The sequence below is a fragment of the Falco punctatus genome (genome assembly GCF_963210335.1).
Source record: "Falco punctatus genome assembly, chromosome: 2".
Taxonomy (NCBI): domain Eukaryota; kingdom Metazoa; phylum Chordata; class Aves; order Falconiformes; family Falconidae; genus Falco; species Falco punctatus.
In genome coordinates, this window is record NC_137581.1 from 26,768,494 (window position 1) to 26,790,098 (window position 21,605).

At 39.3% G+C, this 21,605-nt stretch overlaps 1 protein-coding gene across 3 annotated transcripts in view; it reads right to left on the reverse strand.

Moving 5' to 3' along the window:
* The window catches only part of DCLK1 (doublecortin like kinase 1), a 257,054-nt gene that overhangs the window by 120,261 nt on the left and 115,188 nt on the right, over positions 1-21,605 (reverse strand). For all 3 annotated transcript variants that reach the window (XM_080377545.1, XM_080377546.1, XM_080377548.1), the window contains exon 4: positions 1,989-2,088. In XM_080377545.1, the coding sequence (XP_080233671.1) occupies positions 1,989-2,088 (100 nt within the window). The remainder of the gene's footprint in view (positions 1-1,988; positions 2,089-21,605) is intronic.

The following is a 21,605-nucleotide window of genomic DNA, read 5'->3' on the forward strand; positions in this document are numbered from 1 at the left end:
TCTTACCTCTCTTACCTCAGAAAAGGCTGGGTAGATGTGTATCAGCTGGTATATCAGCTTTTAATGGCAAGCAACCTAAACAAGTTTTCTGATACCAAACTTCCCCCCAAAATATAGAGCAAAGTTGAAGTACATTTTGCAAAGAAATTACAGTCTGGAGCCTGATTTTATGCTCTTTCTTTGCTCCTATACTCAAAATAGTCATTCATTGAATCTTTACCTAGTAGAAAAGCAAACACCACAACAAATTGCTAAAGCTGTATTTTCAGCCTAGATTTTAAGCGCTTTTTTTTCCAGCTCAGCATAATATGGGTTTTAGCACCAATGTTCCAGAGAAAGACTGCTTACTCAAAGAGATGATGATATGTCAGACAAATAAAGACTAGGCAGAGTCAGGCTATGTCTGTACTTTGACACAAGACCTCCAAAAAAGAGCTATATACTTCAAAAAGGGATTTAGACAAATATGTTGTCAGCACTTCTCCCTGAGCCAGTGCTGGAAAAACTGCTGCAGGATTCACTGTGAGGAGATGCCAGGCAGCTGCCAATGTCATCTTTCAGATCAGAGACCCAAATGAATCCAGACTATGCAGTCAGCTACCTGGCTGTCCTGTCGTTAAAGGCAAGAATGACTGTGCTGGCCACATCGCCAACTGGGAAACTCCCCTGCTGCCCAAATATGTCCCCTTACCTTTCTAATTCCTGTCCTAAAGATGCCTAAAGTTACTTTTCCATGGTTTGTACATTTCACCTTAGAGGCAACTACAGCAATTTCATTATTGCAAAGAGCAAACCTGGTGCATCATTTGATTTTTATTTCCATATTACAAGGCCCTCTAGAGGAAGGCAGAATGAGTGCTTGCTCCTGTCTGTGCCTGACACAAAATGTCATTCCCGTGTCCAGTAGGAAAGATACTCATTTCAGACTCATCCCTCAGCTTACAAGGTATGGTCTGTGCAAACCGCCTTATTCTGCTCCTACACAAGCTAATGGAGCATTTGTCTGGATCCAAGTGAACCAAGAAGCCTTCCAGTTTCACAGGTTAGTTAGGGAAATACAACTGCACCATCATTCACAACTGCATCATCTAGCATCATAAACAATGATGAAGTACTGAAGTTAAAAAAAACACACACATGATGACTATGAAGGAGTTATTACTGTAACAAATTCTTTTCTGACTGATGTTTCAGTCAGCTGTTCTTTGAGATCTTTGATATTTCAAAAAGATGAGAGCAGCTGATACCAATGGATTACAAACACACCCTGGGCTGAGAGAAAGTGTAGGGGCAATAAAACCTTTGCTGAATCTTGCTGTACACAAAAATAAATACAATTAAAGTGGTAGACTTTTTTCCCCCAAATTTACGAAACATAGCTTTTTTCTTCCTGCCATGGTTCCTAAATTAGAAATATTCTTTGTAACAATATAGGTATTTGCAAATTGAACATGAGGATTATGTACATTGATCACATTATTGTATTAGTCAGTGTCTGAGAAAACAGAACTCCCTGAATTTTCTCAGATGACTTTCGCTGCATTTACTGATTATACTTATCTTCCATACAGAATTGTATCTATCTTCCTTTATCATATAACTTGTGAAATATTATATAAAGCTCAGTTGTAAGAACTGTGAGCTTGAAAGATTATGACAAAGCAGCAGAATAAATTCAACAGAAAATAAAGACAAAATGCTAAGACAGACATTGGAAAAAGAGGAGTTCCACCAAACACATAACCATTTCCTATGATATACAAAATTCAGGCTAAAGTGAAGTTTGATGCTAGATAGGCAGATATATTTCACTGGGTAACTTTATTGTTCCTTTCAGTTACTTATTTTCAGTAGTCAGAATTTAAAGAATAAAAATATTTAGGCTCTTTCTGAAATCAATTTAGGTGATACAGTTTTGTCTTAATTAGTGTGATATAGAAATCTGCCCTCTACTCTGGTTGTAAAAGTTTTAAAATACACCTTCTTACCACTTTCATCCAGCAAGAAATCATCCTGGTAACGGAACTTTTCTGGTCCACATGCAATAAAAATGTCATCATCGCCAAAGAAATCCTGAAGGCACATCACCTGCAAGCAAAAAGGAGAGGAAGGCATTGCATTAAATACTTCATCATCAGAATCGTAAGAACAACAAATGCCTCCTTGTCTCCATCTGCATGAACACTTTTAATGGAATCAACAGGGCTTCATCTCCAGATAAATTTCAAAGCTGTGCTCTGACCATCTGTTACAAGTGAGAAACACTTTCATGGACACTGCAGGAAGAGAGAGATAAGACAAAAAGCTGTAACTGTCACATTTATTACATGATGCATCAATGGGGTATGAGGCAAATGCCTTTTGTTTATGCACAAGGTACCATTCAGTACTTAGTGGATAACTAATTTGCTTTTGAGCCCACGTGTCCATCCTTTGCAATGAAACAAGGTTACAGCTTTGTATGCAGAATAATGAAATGGAGTTATTTCAGCAAAATCTCCCTGGCAGGGAATGGAACTCATATGGGTGAACTGAGTCTCCATCACACTCTTCCTCTTCACTAGCAGAGTCAAAATGAAGCCTCTTTGAAGGCATCAAGCTGAACAGTCAGGTGAGTGGGTAATGGTTCTTCTAGTACTGAGTAAAAGGGTAACCCCTTTCTACTCCCAAATATGAATAATCAGGATTACACTGGTGTAGTATCATGTCCATACAGGAGATTTCCAGGGAGACCTTATTGTGACCTTTCAATACTTGAAGGGAACTTATAAGAAAGATGGGACATACTTTCAGTGGTAGGACAAGGGGTAATGGTTTTAAACTAAAAAAGGGTAGATTTAGACTAGATATAAGGAAGAAATTTCTTACAATGACAGTGGTGAAACACTGGAACAGGTTGCCCAGAGAGGTGGTAGATGCCCCATCCCTGGAAATGTTCAAGGTCAGCCTGGACGGAGCTCTGAGCAACCTGATCTAGTTGAAGATGTCCCTGCTCATTGCAGGGAGGCTGGACTAGATGACTTTTAAAGGTCCCACTTTGATTCCAATTCTATAATTTCCTTACAAGAGCTTTTAGTTCACAAGGCACTATTTAACAGTTTAATGTTTCCATTTATATGACTACTTTTACTAATATTCTTGAAGAAAAATCAGTAACTTTCCCATAATCTGACATTGGACTTGCTGTTCCAGTTTTGACAAATTAAAAAAAAAAAAAAATTAGGTGTCTGACTACCTTTAAAAAGTCAAAGACATTTGGTAAACTCTGTTCCTGTTTCACATTTACAAGAAGATTTTAAAAGGCTACGTTCGCTTATTTTTTTATATCATGTTTTGTAAATAAATAGTGCACTAATATTTGAACAGGATAATTTCACAAATAGACTTTCAAGTTTACAGACAGGAAAGTAACACATGAAAATCTCTAAAAATTGACAAAATATTTGAGAACAGTCTAGCTAACCTCATAAAAAGCAGGGGGGGAAAGCCAGCATTTAGAGCCTACAAAAACACAAATGAAAGAATTGGCCAATGAGGTATTTCCAGGCTTCGGCATAAAAGCAAGCACCTTTCTAATCTGCAGAGACTGGTGTCTAAGGGTTATAAAATTCACATCATGCTTCCTGGAAACATGCCTTAAGGCTTTGGCATCTACAACAGTTATGAGCCTCTACGCTAGAAAAATCTCAAGGAAGAAAAATAGTGGTACATGTCATGACTTGCTTGCAGAGTAGGAATGGAGAGTAGAACTAGATGAAATAAATACCCAAAGACACAAAGGTAATCCCCAAAACTCCTTTCCTTAAGCAATGCACATATTTTTAAATTCAGCTCTACCACAACCCTATTCCTATCACGACTGCCATCTTAACACCTCACAGTACCTGAACACCAACATTAAAAATGTTAATATTTGACAGAGCTTTTTACCATGCTCCTACTCAGTTTATGTTCTATTAGTGTATCAGCCTCAGCAACCTTTATATAAAGTCATTTACTTACCATCTTTTTTTTTGTCCACAAGACATATCTTGACTATCTTCCCACCCCATACTCCCACCAAGTTTCAAACATCTCTTCCCTTCAGTCAAGTTCCTCTGAAATTGCTACCTCTCCCACAGCATGTACGAAACTACTAATTCACAAAATGACATTAAAAATCCTGTTATTTCCTGTTGCCTCCCAAGTTTGACACACTTCTGGGGAGTGATAACCTTTACATTCATGTTTATACCGAGCAGAGTATTAGAACTGAGCAAATAATAAGTCACACTAGGCGCAAAATTGATCTATTTTGACAACAAGGACGAATTAAAATCAAATTCATATTTGAATAATAAAAAAAAAAAGTATGAATTTAATAAAACTCAGAAATGCTTGTCTCTGCCCAGTTAAGAGGATTTTATTCAAGCCTAACCAAGACATTAAAATGGAGGTAACAACACCTAACCAGGCTCAACTCTGCCACTATTTAAAGCATCTCAGGTTCAATCAGTGCAATTTATATGCAAATAAGAAAGAAAATAGGATCAGCACAATAGAAAAATAATTTCTACTTAGATATCCTTGCATTTTATTAAACTTTACACTCATAATTTAAAGTGTTCTTATGCTTGCCTCTTTTCTCCATGCTCTCAGTTTCCTATAGTGTATGTAAAACTACATACGCTACATACACAAGTTTTTCTTGTCTCCAGGGATTTTATTAATTTAGGAATTATCTAGAAAGCTCATAGCAAGAGCTTAAGTTCTTTCCAAACCCACTCCCCTCTGAAATAACTTCTCTTCAGGCTTCCAATATCTTTTTATGTTATTTATTTGAAGCCTTGGAATGTCCTTCGCTGTCTGTATTTTCCATCCTTTATGTCTCAACATCCCTCGCCCTCTCCAATCCTCAGCTCACACTCCTCAGAGGTTTCACAGAAGGGCCTTTCCAGAAGGCATCTAACAAATACACAGCACCCCCTTCCAGGCTTTTTTGGATAGAAATCTGCAAGCACTTTCTATTCACTATCAGCCATCAGCTAAGCAACAGGACCTGCTTTTTATTACCCATTTTCACTTATGGAGAACACAGCTCCTCAAAAGTTACAGTTTAGAAGATCAAGGATTTGTATCACCCATACTGGACTGTACCAATGCTTAAAAGGCCAGTGTGCTCTGTTGCACATGATCAACTTTAAATAGAGCCCATTTTAAAAATAGTGAATTACAAAAGTCTCCCTGAACATTTTTGTTATTTTCAAGTCACAGAATCCATCTTCTTCTTTTTCACAAATGAGTTTTTATCTTCCATATTCCACCAGGACATTTCTGACAGTGAGGAAAACAAAGTCTATGCAGGAACGGTCAAACATACACCTTAAGTAAAAAGAAACTGAAAAAATAAATGTTTTCTACCACACACCTGGTACTAAACATACTGTGAAACTTATAAACAAAAAACTTTCTGGCAAAGAGGTGATATTTAAAGTGAATGGTGTCTCACACTCTCGTAGGGGAATGGATAAATAACAGTAACATCACCAGAGGCTAGGGAGTCTCGGGCATTACAATCCTTCGCATCAGTGGTAAGAAAACTGACAAGCAGCAGCAAAGAAAATTGATCACTAGTATAGGCTTCAGGCTATATGTAAGTCATGTGAAGAAGACTAGCTGACCTGTACGTACCCAGTGCAAAACAGAGGAGAGGCAGAAGTATTTGTCATGCCTAAACTCACCTGAGCAAGCTGTACAGGCTGAAGCCTGGATCCCCCACAAATCCTTGTCCTAGTAAAAACTTATGAATCTCACCTGCCTTCCAGTGGGAAATGCAAGTGTCTGCCTAGGAAGAATCTCAAATTATTTTGTATCTCAGCAGTTGCTGTGGTACTTTCGCTAGAAGCCCAGAGGGGACTTGGGGATCCAGATGGGCCAAGCACCCACAGCCTCTGGGGGAGCATGAAGCAGATCAGCTGAACTGCCCCAGAAGGAGAACAGGGAACAGAGCAGCAAACTTGGCTTCCATCCTAGCCTCAGGACTGGCTTTGCACCATAGCACAGATGCTGAGCCGCTGCAAAAACTACCTTAACTTTTCTTTCTTTTTTTTTTAAACAGGTGAGTACCTGGAACCAATGAGAAATATCCTAACTATTGTGGAGCCTTTTGTTTTCCCTCAACTGGCCTGAAACATTTATGCTCTTAATACTCACCTCTTTGAAGTTGGTAACTTTGTTATGGAGACTCTCTTTCTTATATCTATAAACGATGTGAGAAATTGTGCTTTATCTTTTGGAGCACAGATGACCTGAGAGTAAGAATAATAGCTTGTAGAGCATTACCTGGTTTTATTCTCTCACGACAAGTGAGAAAGAGCAGTCAGTACTGGTGTGGAGGAGGTGCAGAAGGACAGAGAGAGAGAAGCGGGAATGGAGGGAAAAGAGAGGGAAAGGCAAGGGGAAGAGAGGGAGAGGGACGAGAGAGGGAAGGAAGGAGGGAGGGACGGACAGAGGAATTTAATCAATCCTTTCTCTACAAGCATGCCATGAAAGCTACAGATAAAATCACCGTTTATAATCACTATATTCTGGCTATAGTGGGATCAGGGATCTTTCTGAATTCATGATTTAAAACACACACATGCACAAAAAAAAAACAGAACAATTTTTGTTTTGCATATGTTAGTCACAGCAAATCGAATATGTTCCTATTATTTTAGAGCAGACCACATATCAAGTTAATACCGACTCCGAAATTTTTAAGTGAAAAATAATCAGAAACTCAAATTTTCCCCTGCATTCAGGAATAGCTCACAGCAACAGCACAGTACATCACCACCACCAGGATTACTAACTCTCATGTTTTTCTTACAATTTTCACAATGCTTCCTTCTTGGATGAAGAAGAAGGGGGGGTGGTGGTGTTCTGTGTGTTTGTCCTCTTTTAATAACAACAACTTAATTAGACTCAAAGCTGAAAGCTATTTTGGATGAGCAATGAGAAAATCTCAAGCTGGGGTGCCCTCAGGCACCACTGCTGTTGGAGAGCTGGAAAGAAAAGTGAGGACAAAGAAATGAGGTGGTAAAACAAAAAAGATGCAGAAGGATGTAAGGAGAATTCAAACGGTAAGTGGTTATAGGGGTTTTCTGGAAAGACAAAGAGAAATGAAGGATGGCAAAAGGAAAACATGAGGCATAAAGGAAGGAGGAGAGGCAGGCTGCAAGGCAGGAGTGCAGACTGAGGGCAACAGGGGGGTAAATGAGGCTACCGAGGCAAGAGCAGCCCAAAGGAGGGGGGCAAGCAGAGAATCAGCGGCAAGTGTCTTCCAGCCTCTACCCCATAGCCAGCCAACTGGGAAGTTTTAAAGCTATTTTAAAGTAGCTTTTTTGAACCTGAACCAATGTCATATTGAGTTTGATCATCATTTCCCTGACAGTGAAACAGTTAAAAAACCCCAATCATATATTTGGAAAAACCTCAGTGTGTAAATAAGTCCTGATTTTAGGACTCTGACTCAGTTTTGTATCAAGTTTTATGAGTTTTATTATGGATTTTTTTTATTTTCCTCCTACTTTTGATTCACTTAGCCTCAATATTTAATTCCTAGGCAGGTCTCTTTAGTTCTTCCTGAGTAGAAGGAGCTCACTATAAACTTTGTTCTACTATTTTTCTCCTTTTTTGCCCTCTGACTGATTTTTCCAATAAAACAAAGGCCCTCCTTGTTTTAAGACATAAATTGATCCTTATTAATGTCTTAATATTTACGTCTCAAATTATATTTTCCACTAACCATCACCTCTGCACTAATTATTTTAACGATTTCCCCATTCTTTGTCTATTGCTCATGGAGGAACATCTCAGATCAGATCCTGAATTGATTTCACTGACGGCTACCAAAGACAGTCAGTAAGAAGTCTCATGACAGCTATGGATTTTCCTGAGAGATTATAAATCATAGAATCATGTAATACCTTGGGCTGAAAAATATTTTTAAAGAACATCTAGTCCACAAACACACACACACATGCCGCAATGAGCAGGGACACCTTCCACTAGATCAGGTTGCTCACAGCCCCGTCCAGACTGACCTTGAATGTTTCCAGGGATGGGGCATCTACCACCTCTCTGGGCAACCTGTTCCAGTGTTTCACCACCCCCACTGCAGAAAAATTTCTTCATTATAGCTGGCATAAATCTACTTTCTTTTAGTTTAAAACCATTACCCCTTGTCCTATCACAACAGGTCCTGCTAAAAATCTTTCTTCTAAGCCCACTTTAAGTATAGAAATGCTGCAGCAAGATCTTCCCACAGCCTCCTCTTCTGCAGGCTGAACAACCCCAACTCTCTCAGCCTGTCTTCATAGGAGAGGTGCTCCATCCCTCTGATCATCTTTGTGGCCCTCCTCTGGACCCGCTCCAACAGGTCCATCTCTTTCCCGTGCTGAGGACTCCCGAGCTGAATGCAGTATTCCACGTGGGGTCTCACCAGAGCAGAGCAGAGGGGCAGATTCACCTCCCTCAGCCTGCTGGCCACACTTCTTTTGATGCAGCCCAGGATATGGTTCGTCTTCCGGGCTGCAAGCGCACATTGCTGGCTGATGTCCAGCTTTTCATCCACCAGTACCCTTAAGTCCTACAGAAATTGTTTGTATATGTATTAACAGTCTTGTTTAATTTCAGAATCCTAGCAGAATTACAGTAACAGAAGGCATCTTTTATATTACTACATTTATCTCCCAGCCAGTATGGAGCTGCCTCCCATACTAGCTTTCCCAAATGCTTTGTTCAGTTTTGTAATATATTCCTTACTGTGTAGAACTTCCCTTATCAGAAAGACCAGCAAAACAGCCATTACTAATTTGTAAGGATTTCATGGCTTCAGGAAAATCAGAAATTAATCATTCCATACTGGTGTAATCGTCTTTAGGTCATTGCTGTGAAACGAGAAATCCAAACATCTCAGTAAGGCTTTCAGGAAGGGGAAAGAAAAATACTCATTGTTTATAAATAAATTTGCTATCTAGCCCTTTTTTAATTTTTTTTTTTTTTGAGGAACCTCAGCCGACCCCATTCTCTGTGAGCTGTGGATAATAGCAAGAAATACCCTTTCTGAGGGAAATGAATTAGACTTCAACAGGAATTCACAGAGCATCACATTTGAATATTGCCTTGAAGTTCAAGGCAAGTCTATTTCCCTTCCTGTTGGCTCAGGCTCTGAGGCTTTCATTGATGCCCTTTCACATTTATCAGTTTTTACACACATGCCACTTTCCGAGATCCAGTCCTGTACAAAAAAGTATAATTTATGATCAGCATATATGTACTTCCTCTCTTAGCTTCTCATCCACGTTCTCTTCTCAGGTGGTGGCTTAGCTGAAGGTATTGGGAGGTATCTGCTATATGTTTCCAAAGCTGAATGGCATAGAACTCATTCTTTTCTGTTGCAGTGAAATCTCCATGGTGACAACTGCATCATCAAGCTGTGAGAGCTCTTCAGTGAAAAAGAGCGTTTTATCACAAGATTCTCATTACAAGAGTGCCCTCTGTAAATGAGGAGGAGATGTTGCTGTAGGGGTTCAAACTGGCTGAAGCTAGTCTTTAACAACTGGCTTGTGTGGACACACTGCAGGTTAATGCCTCTGAAACACTATGTGTGCCCCCAAATTAGATGGTCCATCATAGATGGCCATAAACATGGCACCATCATAGATAGAAACATATGAATTTTCACACTCAAACTTGGCAGAAATAGCTTGTTCTCCTGCTGCCTCCCAGGAGTGGATGGAAAGCAAACCAGCACCCCCAGCCTCAAGGGAGTCACACCATGCTCCATGTATAACCTCCACCGCAGCTGCCTGTTGACCAGCAGTGGCTCAGGACTGACCACTCTTCATTTTGTTTCCTCTGTCAGCAATGCAGAGGTTGCTCTACTTTTTAAATTGTTGAAGATGTAGTATCAGTCTGCTTCAACAATTTGTGCATTCATCAACATCCATTCTGTGCTACATACAAAGAAGTTCTTCCTCATATTCAGAAGGAACTTCTTGTGTTGCAGTTTGTCCCTGTTGCTCCTTGTCCTGTCACTGGGCACCACTGAAAAGAGCCTGGCCCATCCTCCTGACACTCACCCTGAAAGTATTTGAAAGTATTTGTAGACATTGATAAGGTCCCCTCTCAGTCTTCTCTTCTCCAGGCTACACAGGCCCAGCTCTCTCAGCCTTTTCTCATCAGGGAGATGTTCCAGTTCCCTCATCATCTTTGCAGTCCTCCGCTGGGCCCTCTCCAGTAGTTCCCTGTCTCTCTTGAACTGGAAAGCCCAGAACTGGACACAGCACTCCAGATGTGGCCTCACCAGGGCAGAGCAGAGGGGAAGGATCACCTCCCTGGACCTGCTGGCCACGCTCCCCCTAATGCACCCCGGGATCCCACTGGTCTTCGTGGCCACCAGGGCACACTGCTGGCTCATGGGCAACTTGGTGTCCACCAGAACTCTCAGGTCCTTCTCCACAGAGCTGCCTTCCAGCTGGGCAGCCCCAGCATGTACTGGTACATGGGGTTGTCCCTCCCCAGGTGCAGGACCTCACACTTGCCTTTATTGAACATCATTAGGTTCCTCTCTGCCCAGCTCTCCAGCCTGTCCAGGTCTCGCTGAATGGCAGCGCAGCCTTCTGGTGTAGCAGCCACTGCTCCCAGTTTTGTGTCATCAGCAACTTGCTGAGGGGACACTCTGTCCCTTCATCCAGGTCATTGGTGGATAAGTCAAACAGGCCTGGACCCAGCACTGACCCCTGGGGAGCACCGCTGGCTACAGGCCTCCTGCTGGACCCTGCACCACTGATCACAGCCCCCGGAGCTCTGCATTCAGCCAGCCCTCAGCCCACCTCACTGTCCGCTCACCTAACCCACACTGCCTGAGCTTACCTGTGAGGATGTTGTGGAAGACAGTGTCAAAAGCCTTGCTGAGGTCAAGGTAGACAACATCCACCGCTCTCCCCTCATCTACCCAGCCACTCATTCCATCATAGAAGGCTATTGGATTGGTCAGGCATGATTTCTCCTTGGTGAATCCATGTTGACTGTTCCTGATGACCTTCTTTTCCTTCACATGCTTTGAGATGACCTCCGGGATGAGCTGTTCCACCACCTTTCCAGGGATTAAGGTGAGGCTGACCAGCCTGCAGTTTCCTGGATCCTCCTTCTTGCCCTTTTTGAAGACTGGAGAAACTTTTCTGTACTATGCTTTGAACACTAATCTTACTATCATCTGTTTTGTTTTTCTGTGTTGCACTAAATGACAGCATGCTTAAAAGAAAATCTAAATTAATATTCCAGGTTTTTCAATTGTGCCATCACCTTCTTCTTGAGCAACGTGTTTAATTTGTGACAAATCTTTTTTAAAACTTTGAAACTAATCCTCTGAATTCAGATAAAGTTAATAGAAACTTGGCAGTTTTAATTACTGAAACTACTGTATCTGGCCTGAAATGTTAGCTGAGACCTTTTCTTTGTTAGATTAAAACTAGTTTAGTAAACAAGTTTCTTTGCTAGAGAATTTGAGGCAAGCAGGGGATATTTCCCAACAGGGAACCCATGGGTTTATGCATGAATGCAATGCTGAGAAGCACTAATACTCAGTTTCAAGAATGGTTGCTCTGCAGGAAGCACAGACATGGCTGGTTCAAGCTTCCCCTGTCAAAAATTGCTTCATGCCAGACAGGATAAGAGCAGTGAGAACATGCCTCCTATCCACACCCAAAAATGACTCCTCCTCAAACGTTACCTTACTTTGAAAGCTGCATTAGTGCACAATTGCGCTGACTAGCTAGTGTGGAACAAGATTAACACACATTCACATGGGAAAGAGGAAAAATGCAGAGGCACCATCATCAAGCCTGGAGTGGGCATCTCCTGCATCAAATAGAAACTTGCTGCCCTCCAGTTTTCTAACCAGCTTGTTGCTTTTGCCTGCTCACTCCACTATTTAAACCCCACTGTGTACTAAAATTTCATTTCCTTCTGCACCTCTTACTTCTGAAAGCCTCCAGCGCTGACACCTGTTCTTGCAGACACCTCTAACTTAAAACACAACTGTTGCCCTGTCACTTCAGTTCTCTCTTCTAAACTCAGCTCTTGACACCACACACCACAACAATATAACTTGCCCAAGGCAACTCCTGTTTCCCCTTCTACCAGGCTCCATTTTCTCCCCTACATATGAATTCTTTGAGCACACTCTTTCCATTCACTCTTTACCCTGACTACAACACTTTGGCAACACAATGTAATTCTCCTTACATGTTCTCCTTTCTAGCATCTCTAAGGAGCACCACAGGAATTAAGCTGTGGCTCTTTACAATCTCTCCATAAATCCACTGAGGATAGTATTTGCAAATTCATCAGAAGCCTCTTTCTGAAATGCTTTTTTTCTCATTCTCAATTTAACTCCAATTTATCAGAGCCACATAATTTCTGTGGAAGTCTCCCTTCTGGTTTTCATGGTACCATATTTAGTTCTTCTCCTGCTGGCAAAAACTGCAATCAATGCATTACTTTGCAATTTCAAACCACTCTTACATTTTGGAGTGGTTTAATCTTTGGCTCCTTCCTCTTATTCTGTACTATGTCAGTCATCAGGAAACTCTGCACTTTCTATAGTTCCAATTTCAGAGCCTACAATATAAAATGTAAAACTCTACTGGCAACCCAAGTCCATAATCTTAGTCTGTTCCTCGTTTACTTTAGTTCCTAAATTTAGGATATTACTTTGCCCCCTAACTCCCTATATAAAAGGGATCTCAAATACTTTGCTACTATTACTGAAACCTTAACTCAGTATACCTCTTTTACTTTAACTGTCCAGCTCCTGCCTTGTAGCATTCCAGTCCATCCAAAGCAATTAATTGTAGGCATTTCAGAGAAGCATTTTGGATCTTGCAGTTACCAGATCTGAGGTGACCAAATACCTTTACTAGCTTCACCCACCCTTCTAATAGTTAAAGACCAATGAAGCATGAGCTTTTGCTCTTGCAAAACCTGCATTGCAGGTTCATGATATCCACAGAAAAACACAACTCTCAGTAGAATTTCTTCCAACCCTTTTTTATTTCTGCTAATCTGTTTTGAGAGTGACTATCATAAACAGTTTAGATCAGGGAAACCTGCATCTGTACTGTTTACATAGCAAGCAACAATTTTTCATTGTGATTTATGTATTTTATCTTTATATTTTATGTTAATTTGGTTTCCAATATGGATTCAACAAAGGTCTTGAGTTATCCACAAACTGATTCATCTTCCTTTTTAGGCACTTCCCCAAGTTATTGACATATGCCATTATTTAGTCAGAATCCAAGGTTTGAGGGCTGCAGAGATTTTTCTATCTAAATAGATATCTATGAACTGATGAAGGAGAGCATCACAGTAAGAACATCACACTGGTACTTCTTTATATAGATACTCATACTCAAGGTCCCATAACTCACTCAACACCAAAGCAAAATCCTAAGACTAAAAGTACTTAAAAAAATCTGAATGGTAAATTTTAACTCTGCTTCTTTTTAGGCTTCAAAATTTTTATGGTTTGTCATTTCCTACAAAATGAGAATTTGCATTTCCAGCCAGGTATATCATATGTTTCGATTGAAAGTACCTTGTGGCGTTAGCTATTCCTAAAACTACACAAATCACGAACAGTAACAAACAAGCAATGACTTGCTTACAACAGGCCACATAATGCTTGAGCCAACACACCCCCAACACCCCCACACCTCATAAAGCCAACAAAGAGACACAATTTGCTCCAAGTTCTGAATTGGACCTGTATCCTATTGTTTTGTCGTCCAGCAAGTGGCCCATAGCATCTTCTTGGCAGACAAGAGGCTGCTACAGCATAAAGCAAGGCAATAAATCATAAAGCAGCCATATGTCCTCTACTGTCTTCCCTAGCGTGACACAAAAAGTGGGATTAGGCATTATTATTGCCTCCTGTACTCATACCAAGAAAGGACAGAGGGATGCTCTCTTCTCCCAGCTGCTCTGCTCAGTAACACTTACCTGGAAGCTGCAGCTCGCTGGGTATCATCTGTGCATTGCAGCACAAGTCAGAACTGCTCCCACATCCAGGGAACACCACAGGTGTTATATCAAAAAAAATTGTATTATTATTCATGATATTGTTTGTAATTATAGTTAAATTAATATTTTAATTACATGTTAATATTTAAAATTAATAATACAGACTTTAATTAATAATACAAAAGATAAAGTACTGATAGATTATTCAGGCAAATAAGCAGAAAGGCATACTTATGAGCCATTCAAGGACTGCAGCAATTTCTAAGCTATGTTATTTGGCAAAGAAGCAGGAAAGTGAACCTTCAGGTTCAGAAGTCCAGCTGGATTAAGAAGCGGGATGCCCATCTGTCACAAGTACAAACCCAAGCATTTTTTTCCTCTGTCAAACTAGCAATGCATGTTCCTACACCAAAATTAAAAGGGACATAACTTTGCAGCCCCACTGCCCAGACAATCTTGCTTATAAAAGTCAAATGTATATGCCAGATAAAGATTTATCCTAAATAATGAACTACTTGGCCACATCAAATACAGTCATCTTGCATCAAAGGAAACAGAAACCTGCTAGCCACCATAAAATACTCTCCTGTTAATCACACAGCAATTGCACCACAGATCAGCATGCTTGTGATGGACAATTCAAATAGCATAACAAAGCTTGTAAAGGGATGGAGAGGAAAAAACTCCTCACACATTTAAAATGAATTAGTTGTAAACAGAGGGTGTTTTTTCCAGAACAATCAGACATTGAGAGAACGGCTGATTTAACAGCAGAAGATGTAATTAATGGGCCAATGGAGAAACAGTTGAGACGTTGATGGCAGAGTTCAACTACATCTGGATTTTATTTTTTTTCTGCCATATTCATGTATTTTACTTTATCAGCTGCAATACAACACTACCATTTAGTGGTCAGACACACAAAGTGCAGACTCCAGCAGCCCTCCTGTATTTTTGTCCAAACAGGTGGCAATATTTTAAAAGTAAATAGCGAACTCACATAATCCAGGAAATTAATATTACTCTAATTTCTGATGGCTAAGCAAAATAATTTTTCTTTGAATTTAGGTGCTTCAGTGAAGCCTTGTTAGAGGTACTGAAATAGTTTCAAAGACTGGGCAAATAAAACAGAAACACTTGCAAGTTATTAGCAGGAAAACCATGATACTATCTCACACAACTCTGCACTTCTGCTGAAATGTATCTGAATTTCAGAATGTGTATGCACAAGGGAAACCATTTATGTAGCTATACAAGCTGTCTTTTGCTGAAGATGATAAATACATTACCGTACACCTATGAGTTATTTACTCCAGATTATTACTGAATTCTCCTGTTAAATACTCAGGAATAGGAAAATTAAGCACAGAAAAATTAAGCATAGAATATGCTGCTTATGATCTAATGAGTGAGGAATTCTAAAGAAGCTTCTTCACCCACTTACACTAGTGTGGCAAATACCCTCTGTGTCAAGACGGTGTTTGCTTTTACTTATTTACCATTCAAATCATTGTACTCCTGCAACTGGACTTGAACAAAAGCTGCTGGTTTCAGAGCAGTCTCTCAAACCATCTAAAGTGTTTGTCAGTACGTTCTTCAAAAAGCAGTGACACTTGAGAATTCATTGGCTGAAAAATGCCTTTGTATGACAAAACCTCTTATAAATAAAACCCCTACAATTCAAAGGCCGCAAGTGTCTTTTCAATCATCAGTCACGTACAAGTGAAAATGCCATTTTTTGAAGTGGTTGGGATAGTATTACTTTTTAGAATACCATGCCAGATATATTCAAAAATTGAAATCCACAGCTTTGTTATGTTTGTAATCAACAGCGGAGTACTGGACTAGATTCTCACGGCTGTGTGTAAGGTTTCTAAAATAAGCAATAACAATCAATCATGAATTTTCATTGTTCACATTTTATGACAAATTTTAGCTGATGATTTAATCCTATCCTTCTAGTTGCTTAGAGTAGGTAAATGAGGGGGTAGAGACCAGCTAGGTGAAATGAATTAATTCAAAAGAAAAATGCAGTCAGGTGCCAGTTTCTGGGAATTATAATTACAGGTTTGGAGCTAAGAAGGAAATGTCTTTTTAAAGTACAGATAAAAAGATTTTTCAGGGTAAGCTTCTAGTGCTAGACAAAATGAAACACTGCCATGCTTACTGTGTTTAATAAATGTGTTATATTGGCCCATTTCCTCATAAGGCAATCAGTGGGTTTCCTACTGCTGAAGAAGTTTTATTGTATTTCCCCCCAAATCTTGCAAACTTGGATTTCATTCATAAATCTCAAAAATAAGGTGCACATGATCAATTTTTCTCCAAATCTGCTTTTTCCAAATACTTGCAGATCAGTAAAGCCTTCTGACTGCAATTTCTCGAATTCAATACAAATCTTCACCCAAAGACACTCTCATTATTTTACCCACAAGTGTACAATACTGTTATTTCCATTTTCAGTTAAGAGATCTATCAAACGTATGCTATGTCAAGTATGAGTCCTTGATTTAACCCTTAGATTCTAAGTACTTGATTGATTTTTAACCATGGTCCACTATGTATTTTTCTAGACATCTACTTATTTTTGCCAAATTCTGCTCAGCAGGAAGCTATAAGCTGGGTCCTGATCTGCTTGGCTGGCCAGATGCTGCTTTCTACCTTCCCAGCTGGGAATTGTGGCAGCAAGCTGCAACCGCTTTTTGAGACACTGGGAGACCGCATTGTTTTCCATTGGAGACTGCAGGAGACACCGCTTATCTGGGAATTGGTCTGAATACAATTTACTAGTCACCTGGATCCAAATCAAGATGGAAATCTTGATTTGTAATTTGGCTTTAGATACTGAAAATCCTTCTATAACAGAAATTGTATTATATACATTACTGAATGATACATGAAAAGGTCAAAGTCATAGTCAAATACAGCATTAAGAAAGCATCCAAGTTAGAGGCTACCATGTCATCAGGTCCACCTGGTGGCATTCAAGGAGGCAGTTTCTGGGAAGCCCCCTGGAATAAAAGATTTCCTTTCAGTTGGACTGGTCTTTGGATTCAGAGCAACCTGCCCCACAGTATGATTTTATCAAATGTGGGAATATTTCTGGCTTTGTCATTCTTGTGAGAGAGGTAGTGTGCGCTGCAGAAGCAGGTAAAAACATGGAATTTGTAAGGGTTATTAATATCTGAACCGAACCTATCACATCTTGTGCCTGAAGCAGAATCAGATTTCAACTAGTGATTCAAGTAGCAGATGGACTGTGCAATAACATGTATCTACCCAAATACAATTAGAGGTGGGAGACTTATTTTTCCGTCTTTGAAAGCATTTTAATTCCAAAATTCCAGTGCTACAATGCAGGCATCACCTTAATGTCCATGACACAATGTTCTCATGTTAGCTTACTGACTAATGGTGGACTGTGGTCCACCAATGCTGTACACTGCTTTTCTTTCAGGCATAATCATTAATAAAAAGCATGTGAGACAGCACTCCATCGTATACTGTCTGGAACGTAACTGAGATGTATGACGCCTTTTGGCTAGATAGACATGCAAAGTTAAGGTTTGGCATGCAACACTGAAAAAGAGCGACATGGTTGACTTCTAAAAAAAAAGGAGGAAAAGAGAAAACAGAAGTCCAGGTTTCAACAAGTCATTGCACACTGCGGCAATGTGTGACCAGTATAAAAACATCACAAATATGCTGATAATGTAGCATTTCATGTAACGATAAGGGCAATAAAATAGCAGAAAATGCAAATCCTTGAATAGCTAAACACCTTCCTCAAATTCCAGAGGGTCAGTTGGGCCGAACAATAATAGTAATCCTTTCAATAACCAGATCAAATGATTCAAGTATCAAAGCTCTTTGTGCTCAAGAAAAGTGAAAATTGAGAGATTCCCTTTCTTCTAAGTGCAAAATATAGACAATAAATCTAAAGTCCAATCCAAACAGACATTCAGATGCACAGACTCATCGCCATCTCTCTTGAAACTATTTGGCAAGTTTCCGTTATTACAACAGATGTTAACAAGATGGATAGAGAGCATGTTAAATAAACATTAATATTAATATACAAGTATCTAGCAAAGCCACTGTTCAAATTGTATACTTCCCCAAGGGCATTTCTTGGGAAATTAATCAGAGAAATTGTCTTGCTAGTAACTGCTATAAATTCAAGATATTTCCATTAACAAAGACTGTGTCCTTCAGAAAAAATGTGTAATCCATAACTGGGGTCCAGCAGAGTGATTCTTGTAACTGGGCTTTGACTCCTTAGGACAGAGCAGCAAAAGTTGGAAATACGCTGAGAGAATCTAACTTAGAAAGATTTACAATGTGAAAGAGTTCAAAAGCTTAAGGATGAAGAGCAGACACAAGCACACAAGCAATAATCACAAAAATCTGGAATTTTAAGCTCAGTTCTGTGGAAGAGACACCTTGATCAAAACTGTCGCCACTACACAGACAAGCTAGTTACAACCATTAAGATTTCTGAAGCACACTGAACGTGGAGATTGCTTTCCCATGTAAATGTTTCTCAGTAGAACTCAAATTATTCTTGTGAGTCTTTCAGTACAGCAAATGCTGGGACATTACTAAATCCAGCAAGTAAAAAATGAGAAGAGTTTGCAAATCCATGAATATGATGTGACCCCAAAGAAAGCCAGCAAAAACCTCAGATTGACACTTGGAAAAAGTATTTTACAAGTAGTGGTAGAGACACAATTGACTACCCAAGGATTTAAGAATTAAAAAGAAACCTGTGAAAAGGTGGCTAAACAAAAAGATGGCGTCAGTTAAAGTTTCAAAGAAATCCAGGGCAGCAAAACACAGAATAAATTCACAAGCAATGACAGGTGAAAAGGAGCTTTGTCAAGCATATCAGAAAGTTCTAGCACGATGATATAGAAAACGATGCCTTCAAAATCCCTTGTATTTTGCTAGAATTTTTTTTTAATATTTAAACTGTAATGTTATTCTCAGCTATAAACTGTCAAAGGGGGTACTTTTATTAAGAGTAGGTATCCAGAGTTGTTTAATTTTAAGATTAAAATGACTGGAATATACCGATACCAATATCCTTAAAATATACTTGATGCCTAAGAAAATGTAAAGGGAAACTTCTGGCTGCCATGCAACCCTCTAGCATTCATCATTAAACCGACAGCTGCATATTTATAGATTCCACAAGTGAAGACCATTCCATTCATGCTTAATTACTAGAAAGTTTATCCTCATCTGTGCACCTTGAGGGTGACTTATTTTAAGCTGTAGCATAGCTTAGAGGAAACATGCGGAGACACAATAAGCTCCAAATGAATTTGGACGAGTTTTGACTCTTTTTGACGTAATAAGATATATCAAACTGACACCGTGATGCAGATGCACATCTCTGCTGGCAGTGCAGTATTGCTTACATGCAACAGTCGTATCAAAAGTATTTGCCAGATGCGCTTGGAAATGATATGCAATTTAACACACATTTGAAGAAGAACTGACTCAAAACCCACATGAAATTTAAAAGATGAAGCAATCTGTGCTCAGGCACTACAGCCCTAAATAACTTGTTGAATTGCAGGCCCAGAAGTCCAGCAAACCATTCAGTACTTTGGCTGTTCCTTACACAACTTTACAATCTTTCAACTTGTACCACCTATAATCTGATTCTACTACCTATTACAAACTCAAACTTAATAGCCTTCAACTAAAAATCCTTTACGTCTGAAATCCTACATCTTTTAGGGAATGATGCAATAAAGAAACATGAAAAAGGCTACACGTAGGAGAAATTAGTGCATTTGCAATTCAGGAGGCTGCCAGTTGTAGATAGATTTGAGAAAGAAAGATACAGTAACAGAAAACAGCACCATGTTGGGAAGAGAAATTTGCATCAAAAGCAATTTCACCTGTTTGGTGAACATATATTTGGAGTTAACTCCATAATCCATGATTAACTGAATTAAATCCATATATATTTCTCTACACATTCTATGTGTATCAATATGAACAGATTTAAAGATCCCAGGATACAATTTGTAACTACCAACATAATGAACCAGAAAATGTCTGGCCTGTAAGAAAAAAAACAAACAACAAAACAAAACAGATGAAGGTTTGTCCAAACTGGTTAACTCTCCTAAGTTCAGGTATGTCTATAAAATCTCATAGCCTAAATCTCTCTCCTGTGCTTGCATATGCTTTTGTTGTTGTTGGGTTTTGGTTGGCTGGGATTTCCTTGGGTTTTGGTTGTGTTTTTATTGTTTTGTTGTTTTGTTTTTTTGTTAACCGAGAAACTGGGTTGCTAGCTCAGAAGCAAAGAGGGGAAAAAGGTAAGTATCTTAACCACCTGAAAGCAAAGATGAAGCTACAGATACACTAATTGTCAAAGCTGGGACATCTGTGCAGCATTAAAAAAAAATAATTATCAAGTCAAACAAAAGCAACAAGAAGGAACTGGCTACATAGCCCACAGATGGTGACACACTCTGATGGGGATGGAAGTAATTACGAGCCAGTCTTAGTTGTGGGACTCTTCAAGGAGTCCTTGAATGATATTCACAAACGTTAGGCATGTGACAGAGGATAAGCACTCTCACTTATATTAATGGCAAGGCTCCAATTACTCCGGCTGGCTTCATTACTTTGGAAGTGTTGTTAATAACTTTCAGCAGGCGCAGGTAACGCTTCAGCAAAAATATGAGATGCTTTCCTTTCTCAAGAGATACTGCACTAACAACCTGATATTGGAATCCAAATTTGAGTCTTTTTGTTGCTTAAAGGAAAAACCTGAAAAAGAGGAATATGAACACAGAAAATCAGAGCTTTACAACATGTTTGCAGAACGCTGCCAAGTGCATAAGCGTTCAAGGGTGCTTTGCATAGTTAGTCTTCTCAGTGTACGTTTGGCAGCAATGTATATGACATGCATTTGTTTTGTATTACCTATGTAATCACAAATTTCTAGCAAATTTATAACAGGCAACAGACTCACTTAGCCAAAAACACCTCAAACGTACACCCTTACTTGAGCTTTCCCCATCATTTAAAATCAAGTTAACTCTTTCAAGCCCCAAAGATACTTCTTTCCATTCCTTTGCGTTTTTATAGAGGTAGTTACCTTGCCTTTTGTTCAAGATGATTAGCCTTTAATATAACCCTTCTTTGCAGAAGCCAAGAGGCTGTGGGTGTGTTTTCCCTTCTTATAATAAAAATTAACCTGAAAACATACAAAATTGCTTTTCTCTCCTTCAGAGAAGTAACTTGGTATATAAGTAACCTACAAGGACCTAAAATAAACTCTCAGTAGGAGCCAGACAGTTTAGCACCAGCACTGATGCATTCTGTGTAAGGCCAGTATTAGGACTTTGAAAGGTGTTTTATAGAGATTTTTACTTGGTAATATATGATTTGGGCATAGTGTAGGTATTAATATTCCTCTAAACCTAAGTTACAATAAATTTTATTTCTTTTCTCCTGCTATTATACACAAAAGTTAACTTCATGAACAGAAAGTTATTCAATGGAAAGGGACAGATTTTAAAAAAGGT